Source organism: Lepidochelys kempii, chromosome 6, assembly GCF_965140265.1.
Source record: "Lepidochelys kempii isolate rLepKem1 chromosome 6, rLepKem1.hap2, whole genome shotgun sequence".
NCBI classification, from domain to species: domain Eukaryota; kingdom Metazoa; phylum Chordata; order Testudines; family Cheloniidae; genus Lepidochelys; species Lepidochelys kempii.
Window position 1 is genome coordinate 110,392,773 of NC_133261.1, and position 16,960 is coordinate 110,409,732.

At 45.9% G+C, this 16,960-nt stretch overlaps 1 protein-coding gene across 3 annotated transcripts in view; it reads left to right on the forward strand.

Moving 5' to 3' along the window:
- Positions 1–1,408: 1,408 nt before the first annotated feature.
- The window catches only part of SLC25A47 (solute carrier family 25 member 47), a 28,393-nt gene continuing 12,841 nt past the window's right edge, over positions 1,409–16,960 (forward strand). Inside the window, exon 1 of one of the 3 annotated variants that reach the window (XM_073349653.1) lies at positions 1,409–1,675. In XM_073349653.1, the coding sequence (XP_073205754.1) occupies positions 1,648–1,675 (28 nt within the window). In that variant the 5' untranslated portion in view covers positions 1,409–1,647. Of the gene's footprint in view, positions 1,676–8,287; positions 8,971–16,960 lie in introns of those variants that run through there. The other 2 variants (XM_073349654.1, XM_073349652.1) reach the window with 2 other exon arrangements.

Consider the following 16,960-nt stretch of genomic DNA (forward strand, 5'->3'; position numbering starts at 1 on the left):
CTAATGTAACTCAACTGACTTTTGATGAATTATGCTTGGGATGAGGTTGACCCAAGTTCCTTAGCTCAGATCCACCCAAACCAATGCAAATTTAATCTGTTTCTCCCCAACGTGGTCTGGAATCTGCAAGTGTTCTAGCTGCATCCACTGATCCTCTAAACCCCATCCCGTGATCTGCAGATTCATAGATTATAAATCCAGAAGAGACCACTGTAATCATCTAGTTTGACCTGCATAATACAGGCCATAGAACTTCTCTGAATTAATCCCTGTTTGAGTTAGAGCATAATTTTTAGAAAAGCATCCAATCTTGATTTTAAAATTACCAGTGATGGAGAATCTACCACACCCCTTGGTAAACTGTTCCGATAGTTAATTAGCCTCACCGTTAAAAATTGTGCTTTATTTCCTGTCTGAATTACGTTTAGCTTCAGCTTCCAGGCATTGGATCTTGTTATGCCTTGCTTTGTCTGCTAGACTGAAGAGGCCACTATAGGTACTTATGGTCTGGGATCGAGTCACCCCTTAGATTTCGCTTTGTTAAGCTAAATATATTGAGCTCCTTGAGTCTATCACTATAAGGCAGGTTTTACGATTCTTTAATTATCTTAGTTCTTCTCTAAACCCTCTCCAGTTTATCAACAGCCTTCTTGCATTGTGGACACCAGAACTGGATGCAGTGATGTAGTGCTGTGTGTGTGCACGCGTGTGTATGACCAACATTCAACAAGTCGTCCTGCAGATTTGGTTCCCTGCTCCCCAACAGGATGGGCAGGTTTGTGAGTGGGAGGGTGGCAGCTCAGGAACTGCTTCCATGGAGCTCAGGAACTGTGGAGCTCAGGAACTGCTTCCATGGAGAGTCCTCCGTCCCATTCCTTCTCCCCTAGAGCTCCCAAGTGAGAGGTCACCTCCTGTAGCTCCAGAGTGCTCCCCCTTTCCGAAGCTGAGCTCCCTGTGTTTATGAGCACCACTCAGCCATGGCCAATCCCTTCATACATAACTGTATCCACCTCTGTTTTTAAGAGTTGGCAAGGATGAGTTAAGCGCTGTGCAAGGCTGAAGACCCAGGGTCGTAAGGAGGAAGGTCAGGATGAATGGCAAGGGAAGAGGGGGTGACATGCTTTGCCCTGGATTGGGAAGGGAGTCTACTTTGAAATAGTGCTTGTGGGGGACTCTCCCAAAATCTCCACTCCTCTGTGTGTGTGTGGATGTACCTGGGCGAGTTATGGAAGAGACCATCTCCTGCGGTTAATTCATACAACAGGGATGATGTGGCAGCTCCATGTTCAACATCCTCATTGTTTTATAAGGCCGGTCACCTAGAGATTTGCAGGGTAAAAGGCACTGGAATAGAGGTTTCAGGTCAATGTTCTGGTTCACCTCTTCATGGGATTATTTATTCACAATATTCTTGGAACCAATTCAATCTTTGTCTCTCCCTGCACATGCATAGTTCATCAAATTTCCCCAGAGTACATAACCTCTGGAGGAAGGTGGAGTTAGCAGGGTTAGCCTTAATATATTACGAACTATATAATTTCCAAAGGACTGAAGCTGGCTTGTGCACGGAAAGGCTGAATTTTCCTCCTTGCCTCCTCTACAATCCCGACATTTGATCAGGCAGTCAAAGCAGCAGACTTTGTGCAGATGGATTTCATTGCTGGAGCCATTGGAGGTAAATAAAGAAATAAAATGGTGTATGATGAAAGCTGTTTTTCCTGTTAATTTAAAGGCAGCTCCTAATGCCACAAATGGCAATGCTATAGTTGAGGGTCTTTCAGTGATTTATTGAGAAATCTCTTTTTTTAAAAACTTATTCTGTTAATTTAAAGAACCAGCAAACTTACAGAGCTGTTAAATGAATATAGTTAAACATATGGTTAGCTAAAGTTATTGCTCTGCAACGCCCAGTCTAATTCCAAAAGTATTAAGCAAAACAACATGAAAACCCAGACGTGGAAGCAGGAGACAAGAAGATGGAACAAATTGAATGCAGATACTGGCAGACACTGCTGGTGTGGTACAGCCTCAGTTATCTGATATCCTAGGAGTACAGCTAGGCAGTAAGAGTAGGAAGAACTGAGGTCATTTTCAGTATAATTAATAGTGCGGAGAACTGACTGTTTCAATTAACAACAATTATCCAAGGAGGTTTGGATTAGTGACATTTGGATGACTTTAAGTTGATCTTTATTTGCAGTTTCAGGGGTTATTACAACGCAGACTTGTTGCATAGCAGAAGTTGATCTGGGAGCAAATTGTTTACCAATTTTTTTAAAAGGCACCACTTAGTTTTAGATTTTTTCAGAGTGCTTGTACATATGAAAGCTTGCTTTGTTTTAAACAATGAAATTCAGCAAGTGATCAGCAAAGAGTATGGTCTAATTACCTGGGAGATTTTGAAAGAGAAAAGCGCTAAATGGCTAAGATTGATCAGAACTGGAGAAATGTAGTGTCATCTTTGCTAGCGAGGGTCAGACAAATTTGGCATATGGCTGAGACATATGCTACCAACAATTCCAACCAGGCTTCCAGATCCCCTGAACTTTGGCAGCCCTTTGCTGGTCAGTTCAGGAGAGGCTCATTGCCCATGTAGAGTTTTAAGTAGGAGAACATACTTAAGGTCTGCCTCTGGATCTAATTTGGATATGGATAGAGCCCTTTTTAATGTTTTTAATAAAGTAAATACTAATGGAAACTGTGTGATCATGGGAGACTTTAACTTCCCAGATATAGACTGGAGGATGAGTGCTAGTAATAATAATAGGGCTCAGATTTTCCTAGATGCGATAGCTGATGGATTCCTTCAACAAGTAGTTGCTGAACCGACTAGAGGGGATGCCATTTTAGATCTGGTCTTGGCGAGTAATGAGGATCTCATAGAGGAAATGGTTGTAGGGGATAATCTTGGCTCAAGTGATCATGAGCTAATTCAGTTCAAATTGAATGGAAGGATTAACAAAAATAAATCTGCAACTAGGGTTTTTGATTTCAAAAGGGCTGACTTTCAAAAATTAAGGAAATTAGTTAGGGAAGTGGATTGGACTGAAGAATTTATGGGTTTAAAGGTAGAGGAGGCCTGGGATTATTTTAAATTAAAGCTGCAGAAGCTATCGGAAGCCTGCATCCCAAGAAAGGGGAAAAAATTCATAGGCAGGAGTTGTAGACCAAGCTGGATGAGCAAGCATCTTAGAGAGGTAATTAAGAAAAAGCAGAAAGCATATAGGGAGTGGAAGAAGGGAGGGATCAGTAAGGAAAGCTACCTTATTGAGGTCAGAATATGTAGGGATAAAGTGAGACAGGCTAAAAGTCAAGTAGAGTTGGACCTTGCAAAGGGAATTAAAACCAATAGTAAAAGGTTCTATAGTCATATAAATAGGAAAAAAACAAAGAAAGAAGAAGTGGGACCGCTAAAAACTGAGGATGGAGTGGAGGTCAAGGATAATCTAGGCATGGCCCAATATCTAAACAAATACTTTGCCTCAGTCTTTAATAAGACTAAAGAGGATCTTAGGGATAATGGTAGCATGATAAATGGGAATGAGGATATGGAGGTAGACATCACCATATCTGAGGTAGAAGCGAAACTCAAACAGCTTAATGGGGCTAAATCGGGGGGCCCAGATAATCTTCATCCAAGAATATTAAAAGAATTGGCACAAGAAATTGCAAGCCCATTAGCAAGAATTTTTAATGAATCTGTAAATTCAGGGGTTGTACCATATGATTGGAGAATTGCTAACATAGTTCCTATTTTTAAGAAAGGGAAAAAAAGTGATCCAAGTAATTATAGGCCTGTTAGTTTGACATCTGTAGTATGCAAGGTCTTGGAAAAAATTTTGAAGGAGAAGGTAGTTAAGGACATTGAAGTCAATGGTAAATGGGACAAAATACAACATGGTTTTACAAAAGGTAGATCGTGCCAAACCAACCTGATTTCCTTCTTTGAGAGAGTAACAGATTTTTTAGATAAAGGAAACGCAGTGGATCTAATTTATTTAGATTTTAGTAAGGCGTTTGATACTGTGCCACATGGGGAATTATTAGTTAAATTGGATAAGATGGGCATCAATAGGAAAATTGAAAGGTGGATAGGGAATTGGTTAAAGGGGAGACTACAACGGGTCCTACTGAAAGGTGAACTGTCAAGTTGGAGGGAGGTTACCAGTGGAGTTCCTCAAGGATCAGTTTTGGGACCAATCTTATTTAATCTTTTTATTACTGACCTGGGCACAAAAAGTGGGAGTGTGCTAATAAAGTTTGCAGATGATACAAAGCTGGGAGGTATTGCTAATTTAGAGAAGGACAGGGATACCCTACAGGAGGATCTGGATGACCTTGTAAACTGGAGTAATAGGAATAGGATGAAATTTAATAGTGAGAAGTGTAAGGTCATGCATTTAGGGATTAATAACAAGAATTTTAGTTATAAGCTAGGGACGCATCAACTAGAAGTAACGGAGGAGGAAAAGGACCTTGGAGTATTGGTTGATCATAGGTTGACTATGAGCTGCCAATGTGATATGGCTGTGAAAAAAGCTAATGTCGTCTTGGGATGCATCAGGAGAGGTATTTCCAGTAGGGATAAGGAGGTTTTAGTACCGTTATATAAGGCACTGGTGAGACCTCACCTGGAATACTGTGTGCAGTTCTGGTCTCCCATGTTTAAGAAGGATGAATTCAAACTGGAACAGGTACAGAGAAGGGCTACTAGGATGATCCGAGGAATGGAAAACTTGTCTTATGAAAGGAGACTCAGGGAGCTTGGCTTGTTTAGCCTAACTAAAAGAAGGTTGAGGGGAGATATGATTGCTCTCTATAAATATATCAGAGGGATAAATACCAGAGAGGGAGAGGAATTATTTAAACTCAATACCAATGTGGACACAAGAACAAATGGATATAAACTGGCCACTAGGAAATTTAGATTAGAAATTAGACGAAGGTTTCTAACCATCAGAGGAGTGAAGTTTTGGAATAGCCTTCCGAGGGAAGTAGTGGGGGCAAAAGATCTATCTTGCTTTAAGATTAAACTCGATAAGTTTATGGAGGAGATGGTATGATGGGATAACATGGTTTTGGTAATTAAATATTCATGGTAAATAGGCCCAATGGCCTGTGATGGGTTTTTAGATGGGGTAAGATCCAAGTTACCCGGGAAAGAATTTTCTGTAGTATCTGGCTGATGAATCTTGCCCATATGCTCAGGGTTTAGCTGATCGCCATATTTGGGGTCGGGAAGGAATTTTCCTCCAGGGCAGATTGGAAGGCCCTGGAGGTTTTTCGCCTTCCTCTGTAGCATGGGGCACGGGTCACTTGCTGGAGGATTCTCTGCTCCTTGAGGTCTTCAAACTACAATTTGAGGACTTCAATAGCACAGATATAGGTGTGAGGTCTTTTTTAGGAGTGGTGGGTGAAATTCTGTGGCCTGCATTGTGCAGGAGGTCAGACTAGATGATCATAATGGTCCCTTCTGACCTAAATATCTATGAATCTATGAATCTATGTGATAATTGGGAGGTACAGTGAGCCCTGGGTGGGATCCGGAATTACTGCAGGAGCAGGAGAGATGGATTCAGTCCCTTCATTGTGGTTCCCTTCCCTTCTCTGAACTCAGTCACCTCAGACTGTGTGATGGTTTGGGGAGCCTGGGCATTGGTTGACAATGACGAGTTGGGGCAAGGCTGTGAAAGAGATTCTTTAAGCTTTGGTTCTGACTGCCACATTGGGCAGCAGCTGTGCAGTAAGTGTATCTGTGGGAATGGGAATGGAAGGCACTCAGTACTTGTTGGATCCTGCCCTACGCAGATGCATTGCAGGAGTGGGCCATCCCTCTGGGGTTGTAATCAGAAATACTTTTGGTTATTTTAAATGCACCACATTGCTATTCATACAGAATCCTCCTAGCTGCTACCTAAGGCAAACTCGCTGCTTTTCTATGATGTGCAATGCCTATAGAAAGCAAGCTCCTCTGAGATATTTTGTCCAGTACCCTAGAGAGTTTGAATGTAAGTCAGTGGGAATTTTGTCTGTGCAAGGACGTCAGGGATTGGCCCAATGCCCATCATTACCAGTCTGATGCGGATGATGCCATTATCTCTTTGAAGGGTGTTTTCCAGATTAGAGATTTCTTGGAGAACAGACATTTGTGGTTGACTTTCTCTGAGCCTTGCAGTTGGTGTATGGCTTGTGTTTGATTCTGACAAATGTTAAAGAGTTGAAGCAGTCTCGTCTTGTGTATTTTCACATTTCCAAATATGTTGCAAACCCAGACAATTTGCATCAAAACAACTAAATGGTGACACAGCGTTTCTGTTTAATTAACTGCACTCCTAAGACCTTGATGTGTTTTCGCTTTTTGGAGAAAACACTGCCTGGCTCCTATTGGAGAATAGCAAAGAGTCACAGCCCCCTTAAAATCCTGGCTGATGTCTATGTTGAAAATATTCAAGGTGATAAGTTATCTACAAGCACAAACATGCACAGAACTATTGTGCAGCTCCTCACATGTGCACATGCACACACACACACACACCCACACCCAACCTACTGCACAGCTCCTCCCACTGCTGTTGCTTCTAAATGTATCAGAATCAAGGGAAGCTTTGAGTGCACAGTGACGCAGTGTGAGACATGCCTGAGAGAAATCAGAGGATGCACAATACCTGCACTTGTGACACCACACGTTGGCAACGTGAAACCAACGTAAACATGTCCACTACTCAGAAAGATCTTCAGTAATCAGGACATGGGCTGGAGGTGCTAGAAAGCTTATCCCTTCATATATAACGGGTCCACCTCTGCTTTCTGGCCTGCATATTGCAGGTGCCCAGGCCAGGGTGGAGATGACGGAAAGGGCTCTTTTCTGCCTGAGGTATAGAAACCTACTGTTCTCTTAGGCAGAAGGCAAGCTGTGTCCACATTGCTCTGTAGCCTTCAGGGAAGTGTGACCAGTCAGCTGTGGACATGTCCTGGCTCCCCTGCCAACTGCTACCATCAATAGCTGGTGCTATATAAACCAACCACACGCTGCCCAGGGTTAGAAAAACTTCCCTTATGGGCAGGTTACTCTATAATTGTCCATAAAGATGATCAGCTGAACCAGGGGTCTGACCTGGTATAGCAATTCCTATGCTCTACTGCTCCTTTGCAGAGCAGCCAAAAGGAGTTCTTCAGAGCTTATCTTCCTTCCCCAGCACCCATGAGCCAGGGTGGTTGCTTCTCTATGTGCCTCGTGCTAGCAAGGCCAGGATTTCACGTATAGCTATTGCAGTCAGTTGTGTTACTATAATTATAATTTGTCTTCCACTATGTTATTTTTTCATTGAAGATTACCTGCACAGTTTGCTTCTTCTCGATCCATATCCTCACAGGACCCCCAGCTATGTTTCATATCAGGAACTACTGGCACAGGGAAACACAAGCTGCTGTGATAACTGTGTACATCCAAAAAAAACCCCAAACAAAAAAACCAAAAAACCAGCCAAATTGGGCACAAAGACAGGAACTCAGAAGACCTGCGTTCTGTTCCTGGCTTGGCCACTGGGTGATATTAGGCAAGTCACTTCACTGCTCTGTTACTCAGTTTCCCCATATGTAAAATGAGCATAGTGATACTGGTCTCCTTTGTAATGCGCTTTGAGATCTACTGATGAAAAGCTCTATAAAAGAGCTAGGTATTATTAAAACCCAGATGGGTCCTTAACTTGATTTCACTCTTTATCTTCTATCCAATTTACAGCAGCCAGGCACCACCTTACTGAACAGAATATTTTTATAGGTTCTGCCTCCCTTCTGTGTTCTATACAGAGCTGCTCTTGTTTGGTTCTGCTGTGTAAACCAGGGGTCTCAAACTCAAATGACCATGAGGGTCACATGAGGACAAGTACATTGGCCTGAGGGCCGCACCACTGACCATGTCCTCCCCGCCACTGCTGCTCTGGCTCCACCCCCACTCCACCCCTTCCATGAGGCCCCGCCCCTGCCCTGCCTCTTCCTGTCCCTGCCCCCATTCCAACCCCTTCCCCGAAATCCACACCCCAACTCCGCCCCCTCCATGCCCCCAGGGGGTGCGGGGGGGTGCAGGGTGTGGCAGGGGGCTCAGGGCAGGGGGTCGGGGTGCAGGAGGGGTGTGGGATGCGGCAGGGGGCTCAGGGCAGGGGGTTGGGGCGCAGGAGGGGTGCGGCAGGGGGCTTAGGGCAGGGGGGCAGGATGTAGCAGGGGGCTCAGGGCAGGGGGTTCAGCTGCAGGAGGGATTTGGGGGGCAGGTCCGGCCCGGGAACGGGGAACCGTGGCCAATGGGAGCTTCGGGGGAGGCACCTGGAGGAGCAGCCAGGGCAACACGCAGACCCCTGGGCCCCCCGTTTCCCCAGGTCCCAGCCGCTTCCTGGAGCGGCGCGGGGGCAGGGCAGGCAGGCAGCTGGGTTGGAGCCGCTCTAGGTAAACACTGGGGAGGCAGGGGGATCGCGGGGAGCTGGCAGGCGGCAGAAAATAACCCCGAGGGCTGCGTGTTTGAGACCCCGGGTGTAAACAGTACAGCCAGCTCCTGCTATCGCTGTCCAGGGCTATTTATAGAAAGTGACAGTAGTTCACAGCATTGCAGCTTTCCACAGCCTTTGATAAACTTGACTGGACACCTCCGATGGGTAAAAGCTTCATGCCTTAGGTGCATAATCCCTTCTCAGGAGAATAAAAAGCACACCTGGAATTTGGTAGACTTTGGGGCTTGTGGCCAGGGCAGCAGTCACTCTGGCATTGAGGAAAAGCTCCCGGCCTTGCTCAGATTTGCAGGCCCGTCCCCCGGCTCCCTCCTCACCACACTCGGGTTCTGCGGCTCCTGGGCGTGTGAGCCACTGCTGCCGCTGCCCGTCCCGCTGCCTCAGCACCCTGCGCGGGAGGGGCTGTGCGTGCGGCAGCCGGGCAGCGTGTTTTGCCTCCACGTGGAGCCAGCATCTGACCGGCATGGGCATGGTAAGGGGGGTCCCGGCCGGGGGGCAGTCAGGGAGCCGGGGGGGGGTGAGATGGGTTGGGAGTTCTGGGGGTCCTGTCAGGTGGCGGGGAGTGGTTGGATGGGGCGTGGGAGTCCCGGGGGTCTGTCTGGGGGCGGGGGTGTGGGTAAGGGTTGGGGCGGTCCGGGGACAGGTAGGGGGTAGGATCCTAGGGGGGAAGTTAGGGTGGGGGGGAGTCTCAGGAGGGGGCAGTCAGGGGACAAGGAACAGGGAGGCTTAGGTAGGAGGTGGCGTTCTGGGGGGCAGTTAGGGGCAGGGGTCCCAGGAGTGGGAAGTCAGGCGACAAGGAGCGGGGGGGGGGAAGTTGGGGGTTCTGGGAGAGGCAGTTAGGGGGTGGGAAGTGGGAGGGAGTGAATGGGGGCAGGTCTAGGGCGGGGCTCTCCCCCCATCCTCTTTTTTTGATTGTTGAAATATGGTAACCCTAGGCGAGGGGGGAGCCTGGGGGCGCATCCGCTGCAGCCTGCAGGAGCCCCCGGGGGGTAGGGACGGATGCCAGGCCGCAGCCTGGTCAGGAGGGGCGGCGCCTTTGCAGGGCTGCTGCGCCCTGCGCTGCGCTGGCTCCTCCATGGCTGGGGCTTGCCGCCGCCGCAAGCGGGACACTCTGGCTCTCCGGTGCCTCCAGAAGGCAGCTCCTCCCTGCCGAGCCGGGGCACCGCTTTTTGGCACCCCCAACCACTTGGTGCCCTAGGCAACCACCTAGTTTGCCTAGTGGTTGCACCGGCCCTGACTGCATTGGTTATATGTCAGGGAATATTTTCAAGCTTTTCTTACCAACCCTGACGGCTAGAAAATACTTTTTTTAAAAAACAAAAGCATAGATTATGATGTAATTACAGAACGCCAAGAGCTCTCAGACTAATAGTGTCTATGTCTTATTCTAGCCCAGGGCAGAAGGAGTCAAGGACCAACACAATATGTACCTAAACTTCAGCTTAATTTACAATGTATTTGCCATTGCTGCTGTTACTCAGAGGAGCGAAACAGGAGAGAGTTTATGAATGTTCCATGGCCTTGGAACAGCATGAGGGACTGTTGGGGGGTGGAGGTGGTGTTATGCAGAGCTGTCTCTTGTATATCCCTAGCTCCGTAACATTTGCAGGCCACTTCCTCTGTCAGTCCCTCAAGCTGTTTTATCCAGAGGGACATGTAGTAGTAACAGCCCTGTAAGAGGGTCTATGTGTCTGTTTTTTCATTCGGCATATTTTTATGTGTGACAAGGCTGATTAATCCCTATCAAGATGCTAAATATACCCAATATTAACCCAAATCCAAAAGGAAGGCAGGAATTCACTGGTCTCTGCCTGTGAGCCAAGAATGTATCACAAAGCAGCAGGGAGTTCTTCCTTCTTGAACGCAGTGGAGCAGCCAGAAGACTACGTTTTAGCTCTGCCACACACAAAGATCCCTTTCTTAAAAGGTCTTCCAGTAGCCACAAGTGCCACCTTAAACCACTGAGAAGCTTGCAACTCACATAAAGCCAAATCCTGCCCTTGATTGAGGACATGCTCCTGCATGGAGGGAACACTGGGTGTGAGTGAGGTCTGCACAGCAGAAGGGCACAGTAACATACTCACTGCCATGCCCTTGCTTTCCAGGAAACCCTTCTCCCCAGTTTAGTGATCTGCCATGGATACATTTGCAAGAGGCCAAGGCTGGAGGCTCTGTCAGTGAGCAGGAAAGCCAGGCTGGCTGGGGCATGTTTTCATTCTGTGCACACTCTGCTACCTAGACTGAATAAGCTCCTTTTTTCCCCCTAAACTCCATCTTTTGCCTGTGTATTTTTCTTTACTGCTCTAGATATTCCTTCCCCTTCCCACAATGTACTTTACTGTAGCTTTTACATACAAAAAGGTGTTTTCTGACCTATTTGTTACCGCCTATTGAGCTTTCCCACTGCACAGATTTGATGGAGAGTGTGGATGGACCGTGCATAGCAATTAAAATAGTTTTTTTTTGTTTTTTTTGGTAAGTGAGCAAGGATCATGTAAATCTTGTCCAGTATTGTCTACAATGCACTACAGGATTCGCTGCACTACAGGATTAGCTGTTGGGAACCTTGGTGACTCAGTCAAACAGATGCTGTTTACTTCACCATGTAGTAGGGCTAGTCAGTTACCAAGACGACCTTGTTATTTCAGGTGAAAAGTGTCTTGTGCAAACACTACAGCACCCAACACTAACTTTGTGAAAGAGCTAAATTACAAACACCTTTTAATTGGTGAACCTGTTGTACCAATAAAATAAAAACCAGCAGGATCTTATTAAAGGGAAAAAGGCAAAATACCACATTTATTGTGAATACAGAAAGAATCATAGTAAGCAGTTAGTTATAGCTATAACATTCCATTCAATCTCCTATTTATTCACACATTCATTCATACAAACACACACACACACATACACACCCACACACACAGGTTCTGCAAGGTTGTTATCATAGTTACCAGCCTTAGAGTTGCTCATGCCAAGCCACTGGCCAGGTGGCCTGGACATGAGGAGGGAGCAGGGCCTGTCAGATGCTCATCTGATGCTCCTGGAAGTTGGTTTGCAGAATCAGACCCCAAAGTTCTCACTTTCTAGAGTCCATTTTTATAGGAATTTCTTTCTATGCCAGTCTATGGGAATTGCTTCATCATGCTGTTGCTGAATCAATCAGCAGATAGCACATTCCTGACGGCTCCAAGATGTTATCTTGTTCTTTGGTTCTCCCATTCTTGAGGCTGTTGGGTGGATTCCAGTCTGCCCTCCGGGGGTCCTCTGGTTATTTCCACTTGACTCCTTCTTCAGCCGATGGACACTGGATTCTTAGGCTGGCACCTCCCTGATCATTCAGTTATTATCCACACCAAGCATCCATCCACATACATCCTCTATCTCTATTTTAATCACAATTGTTAATACAACAAAAGGGTGGGGAGTCTCTGGGTGCTGTTTCTGTTGTTAGAGTATTGCTTTGAGTCTCTCTCTCTGTGAATTGCTTTGAGAATAGACTCTGTCTTAGAATGTACTAACACAGTTAGCAGCTTGCAAGTTTCACACATAGAGGGAGAGAAACAGTACCAAAAACCAAGAGACCTCTTAATTAGTAATACCCTGGAATTTAAACTCTGGGGAATCAAACTCATTTGTGATTTTAATACAGAACTTCTTTAATATGATCCAACAAACCTCCAGGAAACAGATCTGTGTAATTTCCCTGCTCCCTGAAAGGGCTTATACAATACATTAAGACAACTAAATCTGCTTTCAAAACAACAGGACTGGCCGCTATAAATGTCCCCTTGTTAAGGCTCCATTGTTACTGAGCCAGATTTCCTTTGAGGTCACTTGCAGTTCATGTATTAACCAGAAGTTAGCCATTAGGTCAGCTGTAATATCAAAAAATACTTTGCATTAATGTAGTGTCATTTAACAGAGGAGTGAGACATTTAGAACCATTGGCTGAGAAATATGGTGGCCATAATGACAGTAATGAAAATCTATTTGTTTTTGTTAAGTAAAGAAACCTACATGAAAACGGTGTGTCTTGTCACTGCCCACCCTCCCAAATTGTGACAGCAACTTTGCCTCCTAGAATGATGGAGCTTCCATCTCTAGTGACTATTTTAAGATCTAGAAATGTTCCCGTGTGTCTATATTTGGGGCAGATAAATCCCTGTTGAATGTTAAAAGCAGTCTTTGCTGTCACACCATGGTAATAAAGGTCAGCTTGTGTCCAGACGAGCTTTGTTGACCAGCCTGACTTTGGGCATACCCCATCATTCGACTTTGGGCATACCCCATCATTCGTCCTCCTCAGTACTGTCACAGTGGGGTGACACTTTAAGCTTGCCAAAGGTGAAACAACAAGGGCAGTTTAGCCTAAGGTCAGCTCTGCCATGTTGATTTGCAAAGCAGCCATTTGGCTTGTGTTCTATGTTGTACACAGCATTACTGCCCTGACATTGCATCACATCACAGTGCAGGGATTCTAAAATCAGCTTGGCTCCTTTTCAAGGGGTGTTTCCTGGTTAAGCATTAATCCTTTGTTTTTGTTCACCTTTCTTTGCAGTGTAGTGTATTTGTTCACTGCACATGTAAAACACACAAATGTGACTATTGCTTTATGGGCTCAATCCTGGAAGGTGTTGGGTGCCCTTAACTCCCATTGAGTAGTCTAGTCTAGGGCTTCATATGTAGCTCTTGAAGAGTGCCCAAAATGTGCTCCAACATTGCCCTATGAAGTTATAGAATGAAATCACTGGCTACCTCTGCTTAGATCAAGATGGCGTATTGCTGGCTGGAACCTGTAGCCTGCAAACCTCGGTTAATATCTGAATGGCTTCATTCGTTATTACTTACTACTTCTGCTACAGTAGAATCTAGAGGCTCCAGTAGGGGTTATTCAGTAACATCTAGAGGCCTAGATGTTGCCAATGAAGTTGTCAAGGTTCCTCCCCCACTCTGAACTCTAGGGTACAGATGTGGGGACCTGCATGAAAAACCTCCTAAGCTTATCTTTACCAGCTTAGGTCAAAACTTCCCCAAGGTACAAAATATTACCCCCGTTATCCTTGGAATGGCCGCTACCACCACCAAACTAATACTGGTTACTGGGGAAGAGCTGTTTGGACGCGTCCTTCCCCCCAAAATACTTCCCAAAACCTTGCACCCTACTTCCTGGACAAGGTTTGGTAAAAAGCCTCACCAATTCGCCTAGGTGACTACAGACCCAGACCCTTGGATCTTAAGAACAATGAACAATCCTCCCAACACTTGCACTCCCCCTTTCCTGGGAAATGTTGGATAAAAAGCCTCACCAATTTGCATAGGTGACCACAGACCCAAACCCTTGGATCTGAGAACAATGAAAAAGCATTCAGTGTTTTACAAGAAGACTTTTAATAAAAAATAGAAGTAAATAGAAATAAAGAAATCCCCCCTGTAAAATCAGGATGGTATATATCTTACAGGGTAATTAGATTCAAAAACATAGAGAACCCCTCTAGGCAAAACCTTAAGTTACAAAAAAGATACACAGACAGAAATAGTTATTCTATTCAGCACAATTCTTTTCTCAGCCATTTAAAGAAATCATAATCTAACACATACCTAGCTAGATTACTTACTAAAAGTTCTAAGACTCCATTCCTGTTCTGTCCCCGGCCAAGACGACTACAGACAGAGACACAAACCCTTTGTTTCTCTCCCTCCTCCCAGCTTTTGAAAGTATCTTGTCTCCTCATTGGTCATTTTGGTCAGGTGCCAGCGAGGTTACCTTTAGCTTCTTAACCCTTTACAGGTGAGAGGAGCTTTCCCCTGGCCAGGAGGGATTTCAAAGGGTTTTACCCTTCCCTTTATATTTATGACACGCCCCCCAAATCTCAGCTAGGGTGAAACACTGGCTGGGATTTCTTCCTGGAGCTCTAGGAAAACAGAGTTAATAAGACACATGCATCTCTAAATATACTACCAAGTACATAAAGACTAACAATATTTTCCACATCTCAAGGACGATTTTAACCAGTTGATTCTGGGAAACTTTCACGGGAGAGTGCATCAGCCACTTTGTTAGAAGCTCCTGAGATGTGTTGGATGTCGAAATCAAAATCTTGGAGAGCTAAACTCCACCGAAGAAGTTTTTTGTTAGTTTCTTTGACGGTGTGAAGCCACTTTAGTGCAGCATGGTCGGTTTGCAGGTGGAAACGCCGTCCCCAAACATATGGGCGTAGCTTTTCCAGAGCGTAGACAATGGCATAACATTCTTTTTCAGTGACTGACCAGTTGCTTTCCCTCTCAGACAGTTTTTTGCTGAGAAACACTACAGGGTGGAATTCTTGATCAGGTCCTTTCTGCATTAAAACTGCTCCCACACCACGCTCGGATGCATCTGTGGTTACTAGGAACGGTTTGTCAAAGTCTGGGGCCCTTAGTACAGGGTCAGACATGAGTGTCGCTTTAAGCTTGTTAAAGGCCTTCTGACACTTTCCGGTCCACTGAACAGCATTTGGCTGTTTCTTTTTGGTTAGGTCTGTCAGTGGGGCAGCGATTTGGCTGTAGTGCGGTACAAATCGTCTGTAATAACCGGCCAAGCCTAAGAAGGATTGAACCTGTTTCTTTGACTTTGGGACAGGCCACTTTTGGATAGCATCCACTTTGGCCTGTAGGGGGCTGATAGTTCCTTGACCCACCTGGTGTCCAAGGTAAGTCACTCTGTTTAGGCCTATTTGACACTTCTTAGCCTTAACAGTTAGTCCTGCCTCCCTTATGCGCTCAAGGACTTTTTGTAGATGTTCCAGGTGGTCTGCCCAGGAATCCGAAAATATGGCCACATCGTCAAGGTAGGCGACTGCATATTCTCCTAATCCCGCTAGGAGACCATCTACAAGTCTTTGGAAAGTGGCGGGTGCATTTCGCAGCCCGAAAGGGAGTACATTAAATTCATACAGCCCGAGATGTGTGATGAAGGCTGACCTTTCCTTGGCAGATTCATCTAGCGGTACCTGCCAGTACCCCTTGGTTAAGTCCAAGGTAGAGATGAACTGGGTCCGTCCCAGTTTCTCTAATAGTTCATCAGTGCGTGGCATTGGATAGTTGTCTGGGCGAGTTACAGCATTTAGCTTACGGTAGTCCACGCAAAAACGTATTTCCCCATCTGGTTTGGGAACTAGAACCACTGGAGATGCCCATGCACTTTCAGAGGGGCGGATTACACCCATTTGTAACATATCCTGGATCTCCCGTTCTATAGCAGTTTTAGCTTGAGGAGACACCCGGTAAGGTTGGACCCTAATTGGGTGAGCATTACCTGTGTCAATGGAGTGGTATGCCCGTTCAGTCAGTCCTGGGGTGGCTGAGAACGTTGGCGCGTAGCTAGTGCACAGCTCCTGGATCTGCTGTCGCTGCATACGCCCAAGGGTCATGGAGAGGTTCACCTCTTCCACACCACCAGCACATTTCCCTTCGTAGTAGACACCTTCAGGCCACTCAGCGTCGTCTCCTCCCTGGGCTGTAAACTGACAAACCTTTAATTCTCTGGAATAAAAGGGCTTTAGAGAATTAATATGATACACCTTAGGCTTTCGGTTGGAGGTGGGGAATGCTATGAGATAATTAACAGCTCCCAGGCGCTCCTGGACCACGAATGGCCCTTCCCACGATGCTTCCATTTTATGGGCCTGGAGCGCCTTTAAGACCATGACCTGGTCTCCTACTTTGAAGGAACGCTCTCTGGCATGTTTATCATACCAGGCTTTTTGCTCTTTTTGAGCATCCTGTAAGTTTTCTCTAGCAAGGGCTAAAGAGGTTCGGAGGGTGGTTTGTAGGTTGGTTACAAAGTCCAGAATGTTAGTTCCTGGAGAAGGTGTAAATCCCTCCCATTGCTGCTTCACCAACTGCAATGGCCCCTTAACCTCACGGCCATATACAAGTTCAAATGGGGAAAACCCTAAACTGGGATGTGGTACAGCTCTGTAGGCAAAGAGCAACTGCTGCAATACTAGGTCCCAATCATTGGAGTGCTCATTTACGAATTTACGTATCATGGCCCCCAAAGTTCCATTAAACTTCTCCACCATGCCATTTGTTTGATGATGGTAAGGAGTGGCAACCAAGTGATTTACCCCATGAGCTTCCCAAAGGTTTTTCATAGTTCCTGCCAGGAAATTAGTCCCTGCATCTGTGAGGATGTCGGAGGGCCAACCTACCCTGGCAAAAATGTCTGCTAGTGCCTGACACACACTTTTAGCCCTGGTGTTGCTTAGAGCTACTGCTTCCGGCCATCGGGTGGCAAAATCCATGAAAGTCAGTATGTACTGCTTTCCTCTGGGTGTCTTTTTCGGAAAAGGACCCAGAATATCCACAGCTACTCGCTGAAATGGAACTTTAATGATGGGGAGTGGCTGGAGAGGAGCTTTGACCTGGTCTTGGGGTTTTCCCACTCTTTGGCACACCTCACAAGACTGGACATAGGT